Source organism: Triticum aestivum, chromosome 1A (genome assembly GCF_018294505.1).
Source record: "Triticum aestivum cultivar Chinese Spring chromosome 1A, IWGSC CS RefSeq v2.1, whole genome shotgun sequence".
In the NCBI taxonomy this organism is placed as follows: domain Eukaryota; kingdom Viridiplantae; phylum Streptophyta; class Magnoliopsida; order Poales; family Poaceae; genus Triticum; species Triticum aestivum.
In genome coordinates, this window is record NC_057794.1 from 448,026,292 (window position 1) to 448,051,061 (window position 24,770).

A 24,770-nucleotide genomic window follows, 5' to 3' on the forward strand; every position below is an offset into this window, starting at 1 on the left:
GGCTCATGTTCTACTACGGCCTGGATTTTCACGATCTGGCCCCGAACTTCATCCTCAACATCTCGGCGTTTATCGTCGTGTGCGAGGCTTTCCTCCGCGTCCGCCCCCATTTCGGCCTCTGGCTCAAGACCTTCAACGTCAAGCCCAAGGTGGTGCGCGGCAACCAGGCGAAGTGCGGAGGCGCCATGGCGGGTAAGATTGCCAACGTCCTGTGGTTCGAGGGCTCCTTCGTAGAGACCCTAAAGGGGTGGCAAGCCGGGTGGTTTTATATCACCGAGCCACGCGATCCGAAATGGATCGCGGCCCCCGAGTTCCGATCCGGACCCCCCACGCGGCTTATGTCCTGGAAAGAGACGGGCCTATCATGGGGTGACGAAAAAGAGGTGACCGGATTGCAAACATGCATCCAGTCCCTGGTGAACAAGCCAATCCGGCTTGTTAATGTAATCCAGGTTATGCTCGTCTGTCGGATCCTCCCGTGCCAACAACGGGATTTTAATCTATGGGAGTTCGTCCCGGCGCAGCACCAAACCCTTAACAGGCTGGAAGGTGCTAACCAAAGGTGCCGAGGCTCCCACATCCGCTTCCGAGGATCGCGGATACAGCTCGCAGCCTCATGCCAGCGAGGTAAGCTATTTTCACCTTTTACAGGATGTTAAGTTTTTTCATAGTTTAACTCCATGCGGGATCTAAACTCCCTTACCTTTGACAGGCTTGGCGGGCGGTATCCGGACCATTAACTGTCCGGCTCCGCTGCCCGAAGACCCAGCCCCAGCTCTACTAGTGAAGCTGCTGGCTCCGGCGCCTTATGTGGTGCCGGAAAAGAAGGTCAAGAAGAAGAAGACCACGGGGACTCGAAAGAGTACCCGCAACGTGGTGTTGTCGGACTCGTCATCCGACGATTCCGAGACGCCCTCCTCCCGTGAGAACGAGGAGGAGGAAGAAGAAAGCTCTCCCCCCCCCAGCGGAGGGAGGAAAGAAAAGGAAGGCCGCCCCAAGGGGGAAGGCCGAAGGGTCCAAGAAGAGGAAGACCCCTCCGCCGGACTACGCCCCCGACGCCTACGAGGACGAAGAGGAGTGGCCGGACAGGGCCAGGCGTCCGGCGAAATCATAAGTGTTCGGATACCAGAGTAACTCATGATATTCCTTTTGTCGCACAGCTTTCCCTAATGTCGAATATAATCATGTAGCCCACCCCAGGCCGAACTCAACGAGTCGTCGAGCGGCTCCCTGGATTCATCGGACGTGAACTCAGTTCCGCCCGTTGTCTCCCCCCGCACTACGGTTGACGCCGAAGTGGCGTCGCAACGAGCTCCGGTGCAGGAGGAGGTGGTCCTGGAGGAGCCGCAAGGCGACCTCCCGGACTCCAGGAGTAAAGGGGACAAGACCCCCCAGGGCTCCAAGTCCGGCTTTATGCCGGACACCACGCCGGAATCTTCAACAGTTCCGGACTGCGGTAGGCGAACTCCTTCCAAGAGGAGCAAGTCTTCTGAGCCAGCAACCTTCGTCCAACCGAAGGCGCCGGACAATATGCTGGAGGTGCTTGAAGGCTCCTCCATCGACGAGGAGCACCGTACTATTATGAGTACGGTGATCCAGAAGGTTCAGTCCGCCAAGAGCGGACTGACTGAAGCTTGCGCTAGCCTTCTAACAGGCTTCGAGGTAAGTAAAAATATGTAAAAATATTACCGCATAGACAGTAGCCCCTGATGCTCTGTTTGGCGTTCGGAAAGAAAAGCCGAATAGAGGATCTAGTAAATTTCGCAGGAGTCTAACAAAAAGAGTCAATATGCGTATGCAGGCTTCGCTGCTATCCACCGCTGCACTGACTGTGGAGGTGGGTGTCCTGAAGCAGGACCTCGAGCGGACCGAGCAAGAGCTCGGCCTTGCCAAGCGGCAGCTCGAGGAGAAAGAAGGTAAGAAATACCTTACTGAAAAGGGTGCCTATAGAGAGGCGTGATTGCAAAAAATAACAGGATTGTACTGCTTATTGTAGGGGCCACGACTGAGGTGGCGACCCTCAAGCAGGCGCTATCTGAGGCCGAAAAGAAAACGGCCGCGGAGCGCACCGAGCGAGAGAAACTTGGGGCTCAGGTCGGCGAGGTGCAGCGAGAGCTTCAGGCTCTCATAAAAAATATGAGAGTTTGGAGCTTGAGTCAAAGACCCAAGCGTCCGAGCTCGCGGCGGCCCTTGAGACTGCCAAGTCTGCCAAGGCCGAAGCCCAAAAGGCCCTCCAAGAGTTGGAGGAGGTGAAAAAGATAGCAGCGGGTAAGGCATTCTTTATGCAAAGCAGAAATATAAAAGTAAACTACTTGTTACTTACCCGAATCCGGAGCTCTCCAGGGGCATTCGCAGATCTTCCCCGCAGCGTATCCGACGCCATCGCATTCTACTGAGCTGAAGAGGGCAGCTCGATGGAGAAGGTGTTCTGGTCTCAGTATGCTGAGGCCGGACACCCTGTGCCCTTGAGCGACCAGCTGAAACAGCTGGTCGAGCTCCACAAGGCGGCCGAACAGGCCATGAAGGGCTTCATAGTTTGGCTGTGGCCCGGAGAGGCCCTGCCTGGGAGCTACTTCGGGCTGGTGCGGCGGCTGGTGGAGGCCTGTCCAAGGCTCGAGGTCATCAAGCGCTCCATCTGCATCGAAGGTGCCCATAGGGCCCTTGCCCGTGCAAAGGTGCACTGGGGTAAACTGGACGGTGAGAAGCTTGTTAGGGACGGGCCGCCGCCGGGGAAGGAGCATCGCAAGCCCGAGAACTACTATAAGGATGTTCTTGCGGGTGCCCGCCTTGTAGCGGATGAGTGCACCAAGGATGTAATTTTTGAATGAACTCGCTCGATTTTATCCTGTGCGCTGAAAACTTGTTCATATGCGCTAAGCAATGCTTATTGAATTTAAAATATTATTTTCTGTGCGGCCGCTTATCAAAAATTGAGAGATGGCTAGTCGTCGGCTTCTGCCCCCATGCCACTAGTGCTGGGGTGTTCGGTGATAAACCTGTGCGCTCTTTTTCCCATGTTTGGGTCCTTCGAGGGAGGCGCTCAGCACGACGAACCAGGCAATCGGACTATAATGCTTGAACACTCTCACTTAGCCATAGAACTTTATAATTTTAAATTTCGGCGAAGCCCCTAGTTTGGAAGACCGAGTTCGGGGCGCTATCCACGCCTTGGCTGGGGTTATCCAGCTCCTCGCTCGAAGCGGCATAAGTCTTTAGGGACCCAAAAAACCTCTCGAACAGCGACCGGTCTCTTGCCTCATCATGACAGTCAGTTTTAGCTTTCTCCACTGAGGTGCTTAACCCAGCTCAACCGGGGCACAATCGCAGTGGTTCTCCTAGTGCTACCTTAGCCGATATAGTGGAACATAAGGCACCAAAACATAGGAGCCGGGCAAACCCAACTATTGACCCAAATCATGATTCGGAGCCGATGCATATAGTGCTATAAGTTCGGGGTGCCACACTTGTGTAAGTGTACGGACTTCTCTCGCCATATTAAAGGGTACTGAAGCCCCTGGCGTACTTGTCGTACCATAGTGTACGGGTGCAACATGTCATTAATGAACATATATAAAAGAGAGTAATGCAAAAAATAGATAAAAAGCTAAGCATTGTTTATAGAGAGGCTATTTATCAAAGCCAAACGATACAAATAGTGCGGTAAGCAAAAGATATTCGACTATTCAGTATGTCCTGACCAGGGGCAGGCCGCGGAATTGTATTAAAAATAGGTATAGCGCTCGTAACAGAGACCACCTAGGATTCCATAATGCGGCATGGCTTGTCTGCCTCCCTGGGTCTTGCATCGTTTGTGCGGCAGTCGAATTGCCGAACAGGTCGTCCGAAGTATGGAGTCCTGAAAGTAAGAAAAAATTAAAAAAAGAATCCGGCAGCCCCTAGTACATTTTAAGCCGTATTTTGGGCGTGTCATTATTGTGCCCCTTCCCCTGTGCCCATGGTATTTCAAGGGCGTAGTTATGTACGCGAGGTACTGGTTTCACTATGTCGCGAGAGCTGGGGTTGGGGCCGCATTGGTACGCTTGCTCAGAGTGTGTCAGGCGGTCCTGCTGTAGGTTACTCCGGGCGCGCTTGGCAGTGTCTGGCTTTTTAATGGCCGGACTGGAGAATTGCCTGAGAATGCTACTTTGTACCTCTGCTGCGAGCGCCGCCGTATGCTCATCCGTACGGAGGGAGCGTTCGGTGTTTCCGTTGATCGTAATTACTCCTCGAGGGCCTGGCATCTTGAGCTTCAGATATGCGTAGTGCGGCACCACATTGAATTTTGCGAATGCGGTTCGTCCGAGCAGGGCGTGATAGCCACTGCGAAACGGGACTATATCGAAGATTAACGCTTCGCTTCGGAAATTGTCCGGGGATCCGAAGACCACGTCAAGTGTTACTGAGCCTGTGCAGTTGGCTTCTACACCTGGTATAACGCCTTTAAAGGTCGTTCTTGTGGGTTTAATCCTTGAGGGATCTATGCCCATTTTCTGCACTGTATCCTGATAAAGCAGGTTCAGGCTACTACCGCCGTCCATGAGGACTCTTTTGAGATGAAATCCGTCGATGATTGGGTCGAGAACCAATGCGGCGAAGCCGCCATGACGGATGCTAGTGGGATGGTCCTTTCGATCAAAACCGATCGGGCAGGAGGACCATGGGTTGAACTTCGGGGCGACTGGCTCTATCGCGTATACGTCCCGTAGCGCATGCTTCCGCTCCCGTTTGGGAATGTGGGTTGCGTATATCATGTTCACTGTCCGCACTTGTGGGGGAAAGCCCTTCTGTCCATTGTTGTTCGGCGGCTTGGGCTCCTCATCGTCGCTATGCAACCCCTTGTCTCTATTTTTGGCCCTTAACTTGCCTGCCTACTTGAACACCCAACAATCCCTGTTAGTGTGATTGGCTGGCCTTTCGGGGGTGCCATGTATCTGGCACAAGCGATCGAGTATTCAGTCCAAACTGGACGGGCCCTGAGTATTCTTTTTGAATGGCTTTTTCCGTTGACCGGATTTATAGCCTTTGAATCCGGCATTGACTGCCGTGTCTTCATTGTTGTCGCTGTTAACGTGGCGTTTTTGCTTATTCCGACGTGTCCTGCCACTTTTGTCCTTGGTATTCGAATTACCAGGGTTCTTTGATAAGTTGTTACTGCGAGCTAGCCAGCTGTCTTCTCCCGCGCAAAAGCGGGTCATGAGTGTCGTGAGGGCTGCCATGGATTTCGGTTTTTCCTGTCCCAGGTGCCGGGCAAGCCACTTGTCGCGGATGTTATGCTTGAAGGCTGTTAGGGCCTCTGCGTCCGGACAGTCGACTATCTGGTTTTTCTTTGTTAGGAACCGTGTCCAGAATTGTCTGGCCGATTCCTCTGGCTGCTGAATTATGTGGCTTAAGTCGTCGGCATCCGGCGGTCGCACATAAGTGCCCTGGAAGTTGTCGAGAAATGCGGCTTCCAGGTCCTCCCAAGAACCGATTGAGTCTACTGGCAAGCTGTTAAGCCAATGCCGGGCTGGTCCTTTAAGTTTGAGCGGGAGGTATTTGATGGCGTGTAGATCATCGCCGCGTGCCATGTGGATGTGAAGGAGGTAATCCTCAATCCATACCGCCGGATCTATTGTGCCATCGTATGATTCGATGTTTACGGGTTTGAAACCCTCTGGGATTTTATGTTCCATTACTTCATTCGTGAAGCATAGCGGGTGTGCGGCGCCTCTGTACTGGGCTATATTGCGACGCAGCTCGGAAGAGCTATGTCTGTTGTGTTCGGCCCGGCCAGATTTGTTGTATCCGGAGTGAAGATTATTGTCACATGCCGTAGGGCGCCTGCGCGATCCGTAGATCGATCTTGTTTGTCTTGCCTTATCCTCCAGTATGTCTCGCAGGTCGGGCGCATTTTCCCGTGCCTTAGTTGAGCGGCGTCAGGGCATGGCTTGGGTGGAGGGCCGACAGGCCTCTCTGTCGTGACTGCGAGGTGGCCGATCTGCCATGTCATGCGCTGGTGATGTAGGTGCTTCCTCCTCTGATCGGGGTAGCGGCCTGCGCTCCGGGTAACTCTTGGAGGGGCGTTCGAGTTCATACTCTTCGGCCGCAAGGTCTTCAGTCCATCTGTCAACTAGCAATTCTTGGGCAGCTCTAAGTTGTTGCTGCTTTTTCTTGAGGCTGCTTGCCATAGCTAAAAGCTTGCGTTTAAAACGCTCTTGTTCGGCGGGGTCTGATGGTATGACGAATTCGTCGTCATCGAGGCTAGCCTCGTCTTCGGAGGGAGGCGTATAGTTATCATCCTCGACCTCTCGGTCTGCCACTCTTTCATGAGGGCTGGTTTCTCCATCTTCCTGTGCCGAATTTTGCTAAGGTGGGTGTTCTTCGGCGCTATCCGGGGTAGTATTATCTCCCGTGCCGGAATCACCGTTTTTGCTTTGGCGGGATTTAGAGCGGCGCCGCTGACGTTGGCGCTTTTGCTGTTTCTTGGGGGCGTCATCCCCCACTGTTCCATCACCATCTCCATCTTTTGGAGTATCCACCATATATATGTCATATGACGAGGTGGCCTTCCAGCGCCCTACAGGTGTTGGTTCTTGTTTGTCTCCTGCATCGTCGTCCATGCCGTCAATGTCTTCGGAGTCGAAGTCAAGCGTGTCGGTTAAGTCGTCGACAGTGGCTACAAAGTGGGTGGTGGGTGGGTTTTGAATTTCTTCGTCGTCCGTATCCCAACCTTGTTGACCATAGTCCGGCCAGGGCTCTCCTGATAAAGAGAGAGACTTTAGAGAATTCAGGATGTCGCCGAAGGGCGAGTGCTGAAAGATGTCCGCGGCGGTGAACTCCATGATCGGCGCCCAATCGGATTCGATCGGCAGGGGCGCGGGGGGCTCGGAGCTCGGAGAGGAATCCGGATCCTCGGAGTCATGGGCCATGCGGAGTGCGGGGCTGGAGTTCGGCTCAATCGCCTCTGAGATCACAGCCCCTGAGGCAGCGTCCAACCGCTGATCCTCGATCGGTGCAGTAGACTCCGAATCAATGGTCGGAACCGATGCGTGTGCGGCCTCCAAGGCGCTATTCGGTGGCAGATCTATATCATGCCCATCGAGACAGTGCGGCGCGCTTGGCTGTGGCTCGAATCCGTCAAAGATCAAGTCCCCACGGATGTCAGTGGTGTAGTTTAGGCTTCCAAACCTGGCCTGATGGCCAGGGGCGTAGCTTTTGATCTGCTCAAGGTGGCCAAGCGAATTGGCCCGCAGTGCGAAGCCGCCGAAGACGAAGATCTGTCCGGGGAGAAAAGTCTCACCCTGGACTGCATCGTTGTTGATGATCGAAGGAGCCATCGGGCCTAAAAGCGACGACACAGAGGAACTCTCAATGAAAGCACCAATGTCGGTGTCAAAACCGGCGAATCTCGGGTAGGGGGTCCCGAACTATGCGTCTAGGCCAGATGGTAACAGGAGACAGGGGACACTTTGTTTTACCCAGGTTCGGGCCCTCTCGATGGAGGTAATACCCTACTCATGCTTGATTAATATTAATGATATGGGTAGTACAAGAGTAGATCTACCACGAGATCAAGGAGGCTAAACCCTAGAAGCTAGCCTATGGTATGATTGTTGTGTATGGGGTTGATTGCCTACGAACTACAACCCTCCGGTTTATATAGACACCGGATAGGGTTAGGGTTACATAGAGTCGGTTACAATGGTAGGAGATCTTGAATATCCGCATCGCCAAGCTTGCCTTCCACGCCAAGGAAAGTTCCATCCGGACACGGGACGAAGTCTTCAATCTTGTATCTTCATAGTCCAGGAGTCCGGCTGAAGGTATAGTCCGGCTACCCGAACACCCCCTAATCCAGGACTCCCTCAGTGGGGCTCACGTCGAGAACTTCACCTGCAATGGGTGTGGCCTTCTCCGTCTGCCAAACATGCTACAAGTACGAGCACCACGAGGGAACTGCCTGGAGTGCAAGACCCGCCGCAAGCTCCTCAAGGGTCAGTCAGCCTCCACCCATGGCCGAAGGCACTTGCAGATGTGAAGAATATCCATGTCCGATTACATCGCCAGAAAGCAAAAACCATGAGATCCCAAACTAATCATCAAGGTAAAAATTGTCCTGTAGTCTTTTCTAATATTTCATTTGTATGTTGGTTTGGTAAACTTAGCATGATGCGAGCTATTTTTAAGAAAGTTCAGTCATACCTGATGCTGCTATGAAAAATACATGTTAGGACTATTTACATGCCTATAATTAGGCCCACCAGTTTGGATGGCAAAAAATTGCAGCTGCGAAGAATAGGATATCTTCTCGATCTCAGGGATCAGCCCATCTGATCTTTTGTTTGATTGGGGTTGCGGTTTTGTTGGGCATATAAATTTGTGCTGGGTATATGATCATATTTTTGCTGGCACTGATGTATGGCCTTCCTTATGGTTATTTTTTATAAAAATAAATTGTGTCAGTTTTGCCGTCGATGATAGTAATAGTATCAAGTTCATATGGTAAAATAACTGATATGAAATACTACCCTCGGTTTAGATCTATTTCATCAAGGTCTCATATTAACACCTATGAGTGGGAGTTTCATAATATAGAGTTCCTTTTAAGATTGGATACTATTTTTTTGATCTGAAAATATCTATTGCTGATAAGAACGTATTTCACATAATAAATTGATGGTTCATGCTGGAGCTTGAAATGTATTCCTTTTTTCTGTAGGGATTTTTGAAACGAGCGGAAGATTAGTAACTTCTATGACATCAAAGATCTGACCTTTTAGAGTATGCACCATATTGATTTACTTATTAATTTATTCACACTATATCAGATTTGTTTTGAACGTGATACTTTATTGACTGTACTAGACACGGGAAGTTAACTGTTTTAATTATATAGGATTAGTCTGCACCAATTGCTGCATAAGTTCTCCTTGATACCAATTTACATACTTGCGCTACTAGGCCTTTGGTCAGTTTGCAACTGGTATTTTAGACATGTACGAGTATTCTCATGGTATTTCTATATGTTTTAGTTAGTACCAGATGGAATTTGGGAATTAGTCTTACAAAGAGAAGAGAAAAGGAAATATTATTCACGAGTTTGCAGGAATATGGAAACTCAAGGTAGTCTGTTAGCATAAGTAAAAAATAACTTTCATTTTATTTCTTGGTTCGACCAAATTCTATTTTATCCGAACGTATGGATGATCGACACAATGGACATACGTAGTTTCTGGTTAGCACTACTTGGATAACAATTATGCCTACTATTGCCATTTTTGTGCATTGTTTGGTCTTATGCATTTTAGTTAAATACATCCTTTGTGACGAATAATGATTTTTGAGCATACTATCTTCTTTTCATGTGGGGGAGATCGCTGATAGAAAAGAAAATTGTGTTTCTGATATGTTATGCTTATTTCTAAGTGCTTCCAATTTCCAACTACTAGGTATGCAGCCTTAGATGAACAACTACCTCTTTATTTGCTTGAGGATGATTTGATTGTGCAATTAAGACTACATAATTTCACTTTTCATTTATATTTATTGGTGAGGGCGAGCTGGCGGCGGCATGGCGCGCTGGTGCGCGTGACCGCGGGTTCGGCCAGGGTGCGAGCCGATCTGGCATGTGCGCTGGCCAAGTAAGGCGTACAGGTGGCCGGTGGTTTCGCGGATCTGCAGCGGGGTAGCCGGTGGTTGCGGCGCCAGAGAATGCTGGGGCAGCGGCCTTGGGCTGATGGCTGCTATGGCAGGGGCTGCTGCACCGGCTTAGGATGGTGGATTTGGAGCGATGCACTCAGATCTGACCCTGACAACCGCGTTGTTTCTATGTCGCATGAGTTGCTGTAGCTGGTCGTCGCGTGAGGGCTATGTCGGCTGACGGCAAGGGGTGACCTACACAATGTGCTTGGCTCTGATGGCCTGGATATTATTGTGTGACCAGATTTGCAAGCAAGCTCACTGGTAGGAGATCAGGGACTCGAGCAAAAGCTCCGTGACCTTCTTAGAGGCATAGTCGTAGACATCTTCCTATCCTTTCATGTGCTTGGGCTCTCCGGGTGAGAACCTAAAGTCCAGTTTTCTACGGGAGACAATGGCGTTTACGTCGTAACCATCTTCGGAGGCGTTGCCTTGGAGGGTCAGCCTTTGGATGTCGTGTGGGGCTCTTCGTTTTCAAGGGCGGTGTATGTCGAGTCTGCGGCTCCGGGATCTTCTATTAAGTGTCGAGGCTGCAGCCTCGGGCAGTACTGCGACAACAACTCCAAGAGGTAGGGCTGCTTGTCGGCATGGCTTGGTGAGGACCTTGAAGTGCGGAAGCAGCAAGGTTGTCAGCTCCATCAATGGGCCCCAGTCGGGACTGTTGGACGACATGTTGGGGCAGTGGCCCAGGATGTGGTGCAGCGTTCGTGGTCTATGTGCGGTTGGCCTGAGCAGCGTGAGCTGCGGGTAGCTGTATCGTTCGGCGTTAGTGCTCGAGGGACAGTGGTGGGGGTAGCGGCACCGGAAGGTGGTGCGGCGTTCATGGTTTGTGTGCGGCTGTCATGAGCAGCGTGGGCTACAGTTAGTTGTATCATGCGGCGTTGCTGCTCGAGGAAGAGCGGTGGCATGTCGGGGTTGTGGCGCGGGATAGTTTCCAGTTTACACGCATGTCTATGAACTTTGGTTTCAGTCTAGGTAGGTCAGACTTTGATTGGATATTTGACATGTCAGAAGACGCTTGTTTGAAAAATAATACCAGCCAGTCACACCTGTTCGATATAAAGAATATGAAATATCTTCAATAGCTACTCCTTCAGGGAATCCTTTGCTTCTGGTATAGTCTCATATTCAACCTTCTGAACTGACATCAAACACATCCTCTGAACTACCAGACTGAATGGTGATTTTGTAGGTAAACTAATTTTAAGAAAAGTAGATTAGTTGCAACAAATATTTTAGTCTTTCACCCATATTCTCTTGTTTTCTGCAACTATTCCAAGATAGGTCTCATACTTTCCATTGCAATGCACATCAATTTCATTTGGAAACATACCATGGTCCAATTGTTTGTTTTCTTTACCAGTTTTGCATGGCCATTGTGTACAACCATGTTATCTGTTGCTTGATGAAACAAGAATATGATGTTTATGATTACAGACGAGTGAATCATATCTTATGATGAGCCATTTCGCCTTCCTTTATGTAGTGTAAATTTAACCATTGACATATCACTCGGAGAAACATTTTTAGCTGGGAGAAGGAAGAGAAGAAGGGTGCTTGAACGGTAAAAAAAGAAGTCGTCAATGCAATCCGTTGCAACTCATAGGCGTTCTACTGATGCAGAGGTACCTTTCCTTGCTTGGGAGTTATATGTGGTTCTGTTTGCTAAATCTATTTTAGGTTTATACTAATCATGCTTAGCTTTTTAGTGTATAACCAGTTTGTAGGTCCTACTATTTGATCAGCGGGTGCAATGAATGGGTGCCGGATGGCGTCTCTGGCGTTTTGTTGAGGTACGACCAAACCACACTGTAGTTCGGTCTAGCCAAAGTTATGCATGTTGTTTATCTTTACTTTGCGTGTGAATGTCCCTGAAACATGGTTTTGTTTGACTCTAGGTTCAGGACAATAAACATGATACTCAATCATTGTTATCAGAACAAGGTATGCACACTGATGGCGATGAACCCAGTGACGGCGAGCGTGGGGGGCACGAGCACCAGGCTGAACAGCACAACGAGAGACATCACAGTGCGACACCGACGAGGCTATCTATCAGGACGAGGCCGGAGAGACCTAGCAGCATGCTGCCAACACTATTGTATGAATATGATCAAGTGGTGTGTTGTGGGTGCAGTTTGCCCGTATCCTTTTTTTATTTGTCAGGTTTCTATCTTCCTGGCTGGATTGTGTCACTTCCATTTAATCAAAAGAGTGTTAGTTGTTCCCCGAAGACACATCTCACTCACTGTAATTAGGAACTAGCTGTTGTTTGCCTCAAACATATACATGATCTATTGACTCCTACCAAAATTCCAGAACTGCCCATATAGAAAAAAAACATTGTGAGTATAAGAATGCTGATTATCTATATTGTCGCCTGTAGCAATGCACGGGCACTCTACTAGTGTACATAGAGCTGCGTTTTCCTACGTGACACCATACCACACTCCTCGCACCCACAGTCCCTAATGACCGTCCAAACCGGACGAGTAAAAAAAATAGTGGTACCGGTCTGATGCTTTAAGCTTTTCCTGTATCTTAGTTGGAGAGGTCGTGCTGCCGCGCGCCTGCGTGCCCCGAGAGGCCCCGTCGTGGCGATAAAAAGAAGAACACCCCCAGCTCGTCGCACGAACGAAATTAATAGTCGTAAGAACGTTCAGTAATCAGATGCGCGACAGTGCCCTAACCCACTAAAGTCCACGCGCAATTAGCTAAAAAATCCAGCGAGCGTGAATCGGTCACTGTGACCGTGGCCGCACGTGTTCGTCACGTCGCCACGCGGCGCTGCATCTCGGCGTCCACTTGCTTTTTACCGTTGGTTTTCCTCGGCCCCGCACGGCCCATTTCCCACCCCACTCGGCCGTGCTTCCATGTCGGGACGACGATGCTCCCTCCACGGAAGAAGAAGCGAGGCCGCAAGAATCCAACGGCGCAACAACTCCATCTCTGACTGTTACATTACTGCCTCTGGCTAATTGCCCTGTTCCGCTGCGTTAACTTTACTGCCCCTGACATAGTGGATCAGGGCATCAGGCTACAAATGGCCGTGTTGGTCCCGTAGAGGTAAAAAAAAGCACGTTCTCGCCAGCCAGCGGAGCTGCGCGTACAATTTGGGTAAGGGTAAGCCCGAAGGAACCAAGCACACTGAACGGCGCCGGTGATGTGGATAGTGGCTATGTGTGTGTGGACATGCATGCACGCACATCTTGGGAATCATCAGGGATCTTGTCATCTTCGCGATAGCAACTTCCGTGTCCGATGCGGTGTGTCCTGCATCTACCCACAAGCTCCGTAGATCAACCAACCAAGTGTTATTCAAATCTGCCATCGCCCGTGTCACTCATTTCTGCCTCTTGCCTTAGCTTATGCACACACAAACACAAAGAAGCAATGCCTATAATCATCCCATCTCATCAGAACCGTATGTTTCCCTTCCATCACACATTTTGTAAAAAAGCATTGCAATCTCCATAGCCAGTTCTTTTACCCACGTTAGATCCAACGACACGACCAGAACACATACACGAGCGCCGCACCTGACAAGCCACACACACCACAGCGGAGCTGGAGGAGCAGCTACGGTACACGCACCAAACCCGTCCTAAAACCCAGTGCCCCTCCAGCTCAGAGAAAACGCCAACAGCGCAGGTAGATCCAGCAACCCCCACGACCACCGTCACTGCCACTTGGGCCCGGCCGAACACGGCCCCACCCGAGGCGGGACCACGGATGAATCTCGCCCTCACGTATCGCCAACAGCTAGTTTTTTTACTGCCGCGGAACCATCCCGGCTCCCCAGGCCGGAGGCATTCATGGCGCCCAACAGCCACATGGACGAGCGCGGGGCCCGCATGTCATCCCCTCCGAACGCGCGCGCGACCCCACCCGAGCCTCAGGCTCGGACAGCCGTTTGAGCCACCGAGCCGCTAAAAACCGCGACAGGTGGTGGGCGAGCGCTCGCGAAGGAGAGAAAGGGAGAGCAGAGGAAGCCAGAGTTGATAACTCCCACCGCGCCACTTCGTCTCCACCTCCGACCGAATCCGTCCTCGCCAAGCCACCATCATTGCGCCACCGCCGCCTCGCTAGTGCTGCCGTCGTGGCCGGCCGGCTGGCTTCGCGGCAAAGCCTTCCTTCTTCTACCGGAGCGGAGTGGAGTGAGCGCGCCAACCACCGCCACGCGACACCGCCATTAAAGGCGCTCACGCGGCACCGCCACCTCCATTCCTCCACGAGAAAGAGAGAGTGCGTGCGTGCGTGCTCCATTCCTCCCCTCACGGGAGCAGCAGCAAAGGCCGCCAACGCCCGCCGCACCGCGCGCCTTTAAGGGAGGGGAGGGGAGGACGGCGCGCCACCTTAAAGATTCCCACGCCGCGAGCGAGCGAGCTCTCCCGCCACGAGGTTGATCGGCGCTTTTAATTCTTCCTTCTTGCAGAAGGCCTCTTCCGCTCCATTGCGAGCGAGCTTGAACCGAGGCGCTTTCGTGGGGGATGGCGCGGCTCGGCGCTGTCGTGGCGGTGTACTTCTTGGCGGCGGCGCTCGCGGCGGAGGGCATTCTCGACCCGGTGGACTTCCTCGCGCTGCAGGCGGTGCGGAGGTCGCTCGACGACATGCCGGGCTCCGCCTTCTTCGACGCCTGGGACTTCACGGCGGACCCCTGCGGCTTCCCCGGCGTCTACTGCGACGGGAACAGGGTGTCGGCGCTCGCGCTCGGCGACCCCAGGGCCGGGTCGCCGGGGCTCACCGGGAGGCTCGACCCGGCGCTCGGCCGGATGTCGGCGCTCACCGAGCTCTCGCTCGTGCCCGGCCGCGTCCAGGGCGAGCTCCCGGCCTCCCTCGCCTCCTGCTCCAACCTCCGCTTCCTGGCCGTCAGCAAGAACCTCCTCTCCGGCGGGATACCGGACGGCATTGGCGCGCTGTCCAACCTCCGGACGCTCGACGTCAGCTTCAACCAGATCTCCGGCGCCATCCCGCCGTCCATTGCGTCGCTGCCATCGATCACCAACCTCATCCTCTGCCACAACCAGCTCACCGGTGGCATCCCCTCGTTCCCGGACTCCTCGCCGCTCCTCCGGATGGACCTCAAGCACAATGCCCTCTCCGGCGGCGTGCCCAGCCTGCCGGGCTCGCTGCAGTACCTCTCGCTCGCGGCGAACCGTCTCACCGGCAACGTCGACTCCATGCTGCCCCGGCTGACTCGGCTCAACTACCTCGACCTCAGCATGAACCAGCTCCAGGGGCCGGTCCCGGCGTCCGTCTTCACGTTGCCGCTCTCCGTGCTCCAGCTCCAGCGCAACTTCTTCTCCGGCCTCCTCCAGCCGACGAGCGACGTGACGATCCCGGTGGTGGACCTGAGCTACAACCGGTTCTGGGGGCCTCTGTCGCCGCTCCTGGCGGGCGTCGGGCAGCTGTACCTGAACAACAACCGGTTCACCGGCGACGTGCCGTCGCGGCTGGTGCAGGAGCTGGTGGGCACCGGCGGGCTGCAGCTGCTGTACCTGCAGCACAACTTCCTGACCGGCATCGAGATATCGCCGTCGTCGTCGCTCCCCTCCGGCGTCTCGCTCTGCCTGATGTACAACTGCATGGTGCCGCCGGTGTACGCGCCGTGCCCGATCAAGGCCGGCACGCAGAACACCCGGCCGGCCGACCAGTGCCCGGAATGGAGGGGCTGACATGGGTGGCTGCTCTCAGGAGCCACGACAAAAACGATCGCCGCCGGATCGCCTCTGATCGGGGAGGGAGGAGCAAGGACAAGAATGGAGGAGATTGCAAACGGTGGTCTCTGATTCTTTGATTAAATTTGTCAAGATTACTGGTGTTTTACTGTGGATTATTATTCTTTTTTGTTTGGGAAAGGGATAGCAACGTCACAGACAGAAGAACAAGTTGGTGCTTTAATAATTGTGGTTTATAGGTGTAGTTTTTTGTTTAGCTGGTGTAAGTGTATGTGCTTGTGTCTCTGTTGTATAGACAGTGAGTGAGTAATATGGCAATGACGATGAGATGGTGGTGTTAGGATCAGTGGTGTTTTTTATGATGATCATCAAATATGGCAATGTGGCAAGCATTCGCTGTTGAAATTTGTAGTAAGATGTTGTACGAGATTGAATGAAAATGATGAACAATGGTTACAAGCTCACAGTTCTTTTGGTTGGCGTGGTGTATAAGCATGTGTGTTGTTGATTGCATTTCGTGATGTTATGTGTGAGAGATCATGGGATCGACCTTTCGCTGTGGGGCGTTCACGTTGTACTTGGCTTCTACTCCCTCTGTAAACTAATATAAGAGCGTTTAGACCACTAAAGTAGTGATCTAAACGCTCTTATATTAGTTTACGGAGGGAGTACGCGCTAGCCCTCTGAGCAATCATAATGCATGCATCTGCGGATCTCAAGCCTGAACTCTGGGGTCCTGATTTGTGATTACTTGCTTGCTTGGCTTGCAGATTTGCGCCGCTGTGAACTTATTAAACAACTTATGGCGGAGTGATTGTGGCACAAAGAAAGTGGTCTTCTCGTAGTGAACTCTGCTCTGCATCATTTCCATTGATTTTCCTTTTGACCCCGCATTCCCGGTGAATTCACTTTGCTCGGTTCGGCGGTTCCCCTGTTTCCTCTTGTCATTATCAACTGGTCAAGCTATTTTGGTTCGAACAGCTTTCACCTCGTGTCCGCACCTGTTCTTTTTATTTTGATATATAATAAAAGCAACTCCAATTGCGCGACCCATTTCGTCCGCGCCCATTCGTTTGGGTCGGCGTGGACAGAAAAAATGGCCCAATGCGCTGATCCAAACGGACGCTTGTCCATTTTTCGTCCGCGGCCGACCCATTCCCGGCCCATTTTTTAGCCTGATTTGCGTCGGCGCGGACACGCGACGGACGCGCGCTTGCTCGCCTACTCCTGTCTCCGGGCCCGCTCGTTTGTGGTACATTGGCCTTCCCTCCCCCCCACCAACAAGCAACCCTCGCCTTCGCCTCCTTCGCGACGGCGCCACCCATTTTGCCGGCGACTCTTCCAGCTACCGCCGCCTCCACATCCGCCCAGCAACGCCGCCCCTGCCCCCAGTCGCTCGTCACCGCCGTTTTGCCGCCGGGGAGCAAGCTGGTTCCCCGCCGCTGTTTCCCTCACGCCCAGCCGCCCCGCGACCAAGAAGACGCCTCGTTGCCCCAGCCACAGACGACCGTCACCCTCGTCGGACGCCATCACCCTCGTCGGACGCCGGCCGGGCAGCTAGCTGGTCTGTGGGCGCCGCGTCTCCCCTCGCTGGCCGTCCCCTAGCTGGTCTGTTCGACAGTTTACCAAGGTACGAAAATGGACTCCGCCGACGAGTTCTTTTTTCACAGTTTTCTTTGCGACCCCGACGATTCGTCCGACGACAAAGAGGAGATAGTGGCTGCTGTGTTGGTCACCACCTCAACAACCAGCTGCCGTTGTTCCGTGGCTCCATTCCGGACCACCTTCCGGCGTTGAATCGTAACCGGGAGAGCGGGCATTTCCTTCTCTAGAAGGACTACTTTGATACAACAAACCCGTTGTTCAAACATCACAAATTCCGCCGCCGGTTCCGTATGGGTAGGCACGTTTTCAACCGTATTAGAGAGGGAGTGGTCGGCTATGATGACTACTTTGAGTGCAAAGAGGATGTCGTCGGCAAGATTGGTTTCTCCTCTTATCAGAAATGCACTGCCGCCATCCGAATGCTTGCATACGGAGTGCCCGGTGATCTCATTGACAAGTACGTCCGTATGAGCGAGTCTATATGCCTAGAGTCCCTGTATAAGTTCTGCAAGGCTGTGATTGCTGTGTTTGGCCCTGAGTACTTGAGAGAGCCGACAGCTGAAGATACAGCCCGTTTGTGGGATGAATGCTAGCAGGGGCTTCTCGGGGATGCTTGGCAGCATAGACTACGTGCACTGGGAGTGGAAGAACTGCCCTTCTGCTTGGCAAGGGCAGTATAAGGGACATGTCAGGGCTTGCACTGTCATACTAGAGGCCGTGGCGTCTCAAGATCTCTGGATATGGCACTCTTTCCTTGGCATGGCTGGATCACACAATGATATCAACGTGCTTCAGCGCTCGCCGGTGTTTACTAGGCTTGCCGAAGGCAACAGCCCACCGGTGAACTTTACTGTCAACGGTCACACCTACGACAAAGGGTATTATCTGGGTGACGGTATCTATCCTCAGTGGACCACTATTGTCAAGACAATACCCAACCCTGTCGGAGACAAAAGGAAAAGATTTGCCCAAGAGCAAGAGAGTGCTAGAAAGGATGTCGAGCGTGCCTTTGGTGTTTTGCAGTCTCGATGGGGCATCGTTCAGTATCCTGCTAATACTTGGAGCACGCAGAAATTATGAGAGGTGATGACTGCTTGTGTGATCATGCACAACATGATCGTAGAAGACGAGCGCCCGAAATGTCTGTACGATCAAGGCTTTCAGTTTCAGGGTGAGAATGTTGTGCATGAGCATGGAGTAGCGACAACATTTGAGCAGTTCACTCAGTTTCATGAAGACACGCGTGGTTGGGAAACTCACATGCAACTGCAAAATGATTTGATTGAGTATATGTGGACTCATGTTGGCAACCAATAGATATATTTTTTTATTCGTTTTGCAAAACTATGTGAAACATTTTTATTTTTATTTGGCCTATAAACTATACTATTTATTTGGGCGGACTATTTTGTTTGTTTAATTTTCATTTCACCATATGTGAGAAGGCAATGTAAAATTGGGCGGCCAGCCGGCCACGCCTGCACATATGAGTCGGCACGTTGGGCGCGCTGCCGACCCATATGAAAAACAGGGCGAACGTTGGGCGGGCGGCCGACCCAAACAGACAAAAAGCGGACGAAATCACCGTCCGTTTGGGTCGGCCCGTTGGAGTTGCTTTAACTTGTCTTGTAAAACACACGGATTTTGCTCGGAATTTGCTCTCGGGGTTCAGATAAGCTTCGCGTAAGACGGCCGTGCCGGATGCTCCGAGCAGACAGCGGCGTAAGTGCACACTATGCTAATTGAAACTGTCGCCTCTACGCCTCCATTTAATCAACCTTTCTCCGAACCACGGACGGGGCGATGCTGAAGATGCAAGGGAGTGCCCGTACGTGATTTAAGCCCTTGCCGCGTACGCTGTGCCGTACCAGCACGTACAGGAACACAGGCCAAAGCATCAGAATCCTCGGCGATCTCCCGCGGGTGTACACGGCCCTCGCAAATGTACCAGCTCTACGTTGGCGCGAGAACAGTCTCGTGGATCTGCACGAAAACTGAAAATATACGTCGCCGGATCGGCGCGTACGCGTCCAGGCCGTGAGGGGCCGTGCGCCGGCCGCATTGCCTTCTCGGTGGCGTCGGCATTGAAGACGGCGCGGATCGCACCTCCCGTACCACGCGTAACGTGGTACTGGTGGGAGAGAAGGTGTGCGTACAATTTGGTACCGCGCGGACGAGCTTTTACTGGCCTTTTGCCGCGGTGAGCGTGACGGGCATTTACTTACCGTACCCCGTATGCGTTCTGGTCTCTCCTTTTCCTCTTCTTTTCGTGTGGTCGAGATGTTTTGTGCTACGACAACGTGGCTGCGCCTTTGCCAAATGTACCGTCGCTCTCGATCCAAACTCTTTGTTTGCATGGAAACTGGCTAAAGTAAACTGTGATAACAACTCCTGGGTGATCTCCCGCGACAACTTCGCTCATCGGAGACGAACGCCGTGGGGGCCGTACGCCGGTCCGGTAGGCCAGCGCCGACGTGAACAAAGTGGATAGGGATGGTGGTTTTAGTCGGTGCGTGGTCCCACGTGACAGTGAAACGAGGCATCTGCTGCTGTGCTGGCTGCTGGCTGCTGCAGCTGAGCAAAGCAGGGTTTGTGATCTCTGCGGAGCTTTTTTACTTGGTCATGTCATCTGTCATGTGTTGGGGCCTCGGGGCGAGCTCTGGGAGCGTGACGCCGACGGCCGGCCGGTCTCTTTCCGTTCAGGTTCGTCTTTGACTGCTCGGCCCGGCCCCTTTTTGGCATGGAGGATGGAATGGATCGAGTCGAGAGAATTTCAGCGTCGTGCCGCAGCTGTCGCCAGAGGAAAAAGCAAAGGTTTGTCGTGGAAGAAGAAGAAGATCAGGTCGCTTTCGCCTTCTCATTTTTGTTGTTGTGTCTGAACTCTCGCTCTCAATCTCACTTTGTATTTGCAAAGCTTCTGTCGCCGCTGAAAGCAAATCGGCCGAAGGGATTCAAATCCAGACTTGGATCTGGGTAACGCTCCGTTGCGAACAGCTATTGCGTATTGAGCAAAATAAAATAAAACAAGAGAGAAAAATACTGGATACATTATACTCCCTCCATTCCTTTATCGAAGGTGTATTATTTTCAATATTTTAACGAAGGCACATAATTATGGACTATTTAGGACAAAATTACCCTTGTCTATTTAGTAGATTAGCGGCAAGTAAATCATTTAGGCTAGAAAAGGAAGAGATACACGCAATCGGGAGAGATATAGTTTCCTTTTCTTTCTTTACAAGGAGAGATACATGCAATCAGGGGAGAGATATTTTTCTTTTTCTGGAGGGCCAAAGTCGGAATTACGAGAAGTATATCACTAGCAAACATGCCCGTGCGTTGCAACGGGAAAAACAAAATAATCACCTTCTCCCCCTACCTCGTCCAACTCATATTTCCACATCCTAAGAGATTGCATGGTTCAAATCCGTGTTTCGTTATAGAGAAAACACATGTTGCCATGATCAACTATTAAATGTGTCTAGGAACTATATGTCACGAGACATTAGTCGAAAATTAAAAAAATGATGGATCAACCAAGGGCGAATTTTTTTTTGGGACGCTAGTCCAGGACATGGGATATGATTTCTAGTCAAACTAGTAAGCATGCACGTGCAACACACGTCTCAAACGTAAAACAGGTGAATTCACATAATATAAAAAAATAAAAAAATTTAAAAATATAAATCAAATGGATACAAAATGTTTGATGTTGCTCAAATTGTATTTTCAAAAGCGAGACACAATAGTGGTTATGTTGCTGCATAGAGTAATAGCAGAAAAATATTCTCATTTAAATAAAATCAGCAATTATTTATTAATGCAGCAATATAGGCATGTAGTATAGTCTTCTCTTCGAGTGTAGCCAGGAAAAAAAGTATAAACTGCCTTACGGTGCAATTATATTGTTCAAGATGCTTAATTCTCGAATCTTATTTTATTCTACTAATCTGCATAGCAAAATATATATTTGTACTAATTTGGATCAAATTATATATATTTTTTGGTTGTGTGGACTGCCAAAATTATATAGCTACCTACTATGGATAATAGAAAATAGAAGATGATATGTGACTACAATGAATTCTATATGAAATAAAGATGATTTACAAGAACTAATTGAAATGTAAAAGGGCTAGAAGAAATCCAATAATTATCATGATAGAAATTATTTATTCGGTTTTGTATGTGTTTATGCGTTGGCAACCATACCAACTTACAATGATGTAAGACGCTTTGTACGTATAGAAACTGAAATAAGTTATGAAGAAAAATAAAGATGGAAGGAAAAGTATTCTAGAGTATTTGTCAAGCTTAACCTTATCAAGCTTTCAGGTCAGCTTCTAAATTACAAAAAAAATGATGAATTCTCAAATAAAAAAGAGCCAACAATTTGGAACATGCTACAAAACTGGTGAAGATAGAAAGCATTCATTCTCTTTTTCCTTGTCGTAAGGAGTAACTTCAGCATACATTTGTAACAGTGTAATACCTGATCCGAAAAAAGTTGTTCATTATTATTATTGGAGGAAAGAGGCGCACAGACAAAGAAAGAGAGGCGGTGCAAATAAGGCCTTAAACAGCATGTCTTCAAGTTAGTTTACTGCAGATATGTTGGATCATTCAAAACTGCACAAGTATATAAGAATAAATATATGTGCCAAAATAGCAAAAGTTATTTGGTTTCTCTGTCATGAAACAAAAAAAATCCGACTGAGTACGGTTTATATGATTTCTCTGTACCAATATACGGCAGTTGTATTAGGACAGATTCTTTAAAGGATCTATTTATTGGAATTCAGCCGAATTAGTTTCTTCATTGGATCCTTCTGTATGGTAAAATTCTCTTTATTGAAACGCAGTAGAGATTACATACCTTTACAGAACAGCGAGAGATATTCTCTAACAACAGTTACGGAGTCATGTGACCCGTTTTAGATGTATAGAATCATGTAACTGAAATAGTAGTACATCTTCAATATCTTGCCTCCTACTGAATCTTACATAATTTACTGGATTGCTATGCAATTATGTTAAAATGACGCGTGTAAAGTTTTCTCTAAGAATGAATCATATATTCTGATTTCCAACCTATCCCTGGAGATAGTGCCTAGGCAGGTGGAACCCACCTTAATTCCAGGTAAAGCAACGTCATACGTAAAACACACACTGATCAAATAGCACAAATAAGGCAATTCTAATCAAGGGGATGGCGTTACCTCTTGATACGGTGCAGTTTAATGCATATGGTGGTACGAAGTAAAGCCCAAGGAAGCCGACATGAACATGAGAAGTAATCATGGGAAATAGACTCTGCATCTTGAGTATCCCTCTTGATCCTACGTTGTAAGACAAGATTGCTGCATTCTTATGTACGTGCCATATATAATTACACATTTTCAGTACAACAATCGGCAACCTAAGATAATCCCAAATCTATAATTATAGATTGCTTAAAGCCCCACGATTCTTATTTAATATGTAATGCACGTCCACCCACTGAACAGACACTTTGTCGGCATGGGTGCTGCGAACGGAGCTGAAGTCAACGCGGATGCCGATGGTTGCCGGAGAGCATGCCCTGAACGTGGATGGAGTCGTCGCTGTAGTGGCAGAAGAGCGCATGGCCTCGAAACAGAAGACGATGGCGGCGATAGCACGCGTGTTCCCAGAGAAAGACGAAGCTCCTCGCGCTTCCCCCATCGTGGCTTGCGTGCATGATGGCGGCTCGCGGCTCGCGATTAGCTTCCTAATAGGATGGATGCGTCCGAGATAAGTTTTTTAATAGGATGGATTTGTCTGAGATTAGTTTCCTAATAGGATGGATGCACTCTGATTTAGTTTCCTAGAATAGGATGCACCCATGATTATTAGTTTCCTAATTGCTTAGGCGTGGAGTTTCATATTTTTTCCTCCACGGTGGAGTACGGTCAGTCAATATAAATTGCTAAGTGCATACAGAAAATGGTTTAGGTTAAGGCTAACCGTTAGATTGATTTTAGTGGGCCTAATCGTGAGGTGGTATTGAATCTGTGTACGCTTTGTGGGGTGTGCTTAAAGAAGTTCTTGTTTGATTGTTTAATAGTAGTATAGATGACTTGGATGCACAACGTTAACTTTAGATTATTAGTTCATTTTAAAATTTTAAAATTAAATAGAAAAAACATCATCAACAAATAGTAGAACCTTTTTGTTTTTGTATAACAAAATGAATACAATTCAAAGACTGCAAAATAAAGATCCTAGGGTAACAAAGAAAGAATTAAGGAGGAGCACAATGACAACATATGCCAGCTCTCGAAAGTTGTCGATCAGGTCGAATGTTATGTAGAGAAGTATGTCGCCAGCATAACTCGGAATTATCGCCCACATGCCGCTGGCTCAACCTCGCCCTAGTGGCGGTTTCTTGCACGAACCGTCCCCATCAGAATATTCGACATACGTGCTCTTCCTCAACCTTTTCTACTGGCTTGTCCATGCCCGCCGCCGTGCGGCTAGCTCAGTTCAGTAGGATCCAAATCTTAATTTCCATATGTTATACCGATCACAAATAATGTTCTGTGCACATCCATATTTTATTATTTGAATGCACATCCGTAGAAATCTTCAGTTACACAATCTCACTTAATTAGGAGCCAATCAATCCCACAATACCATTTATTACCAAGCACAAATATGGTGTGTGTGCATGTCCCTCTTCTATTAGTGCACATCCCTCAGAAAGTTTTCATAATTTGCTTAATCAAAGACCACAAATCCAGCCCCTTCCATTTAATTAGATCCGACCGACACACATCTATATATGTACCACGCATGTAAATTCTATATTGGATCTCTTTTTTGGGGGTACATGCAGCCACACCGGTTCGCTTTTTCTTGATGATTCTTGAGATAACTCGCTTATCTTCTCAGCAACTCATAGAAAAACTCGTGAGATTTAGTATATAAAAGAACTAGATTGGACTATTTTAGTAGATAATGAATCTTGCTTTTAAACAAAACCATTGTCTAGCTTTGCTGGTCGTGCCCTCCTTGACCGGGCAGGAAGTCTGGAGTTTGATCCTAGTGTGTGTAGTATTTTTTTTCTTGCCCTCATAAACATGCGAGAAACATAAAGGCTAATAGTAATATTAAATCTTAGCGGTCAATCTTTATTGGTTATCGCAAAATCAAAGATTATAAATAGATAACTGATGGAAAACTATGAAAGTCTCTGTCCCTTAATATTAGGTAAAGATATACTCCCCGTCTTAAATTACTTATCCTGGATGATACGGATGTATCCAGATGCAAAAACTCATATCTAGATAAATATAAGATAAGATTTTTGGGACTGAGGTAATATGTATAAAAAGCCTCTTGCTCACACCATGTGCCGTGTATGTGGTTGTGAGCTCACAGCTGTAATTGCTACAATCTTTTTCTCCTATCCATGCAATGCTACGCAAGTCTTTTGCGTATTCGCAAAAAATAGTATAAAAAAGCATAAAATATGAGACATATTTTTTACTTGTGTCTAGTAACTGTTAGACGCATCACTTGAGTATATTATGTAAGTTGCCTGATTTTAAATTTGGGAGGGTCGGTTTTCACACTGTTGATTCTTTTGTCAATATCGTGTGTGTGTTTTTTTCCTTCCGTTGTTTCATGGTTTGTTGCGCTGAATTTTTAACTTGCCCCTATTTTGGTCGGTCAATTTTTTCATTGGGCGTGAAGCCTGTTATCCATTGCATGTTTTCTGTATGTGTTATTGCTTTTGTTTTCTTTGTTTTAAGGTTTCTTTATATAGGTATTTTTGGGATGTTGGAT

General features: G+C 49.4%; 1 protein-coding gene across 1 annotated transcript; it reads left to right on the forward strand.

Moving 5' to 3' along the window:
- Positions 1 to 13,643: 13,643 nt before the first annotated feature.
- LOC123055319 (LRR receptor-like serine/threonine-protein kinase ERL2) lies at positions 13,644 to 15,820 on the forward strand. Its single transcript, XM_044479320.1, has one exon. It carries the CDS (start codon positions 14,169 to 14,171, stop codon positions 15,351 to 15,353), a length of 1,185 nt encoding a protein of 394 aa, XP_044335255.1. The 5' UTR covers positions 13,644 to 14,168; the 3' UTR covers positions 15,354 to 15,820.
- The last annotated feature ends 8,950 nt before the right edge of the window (positions 15,821 to 24,770 follow it).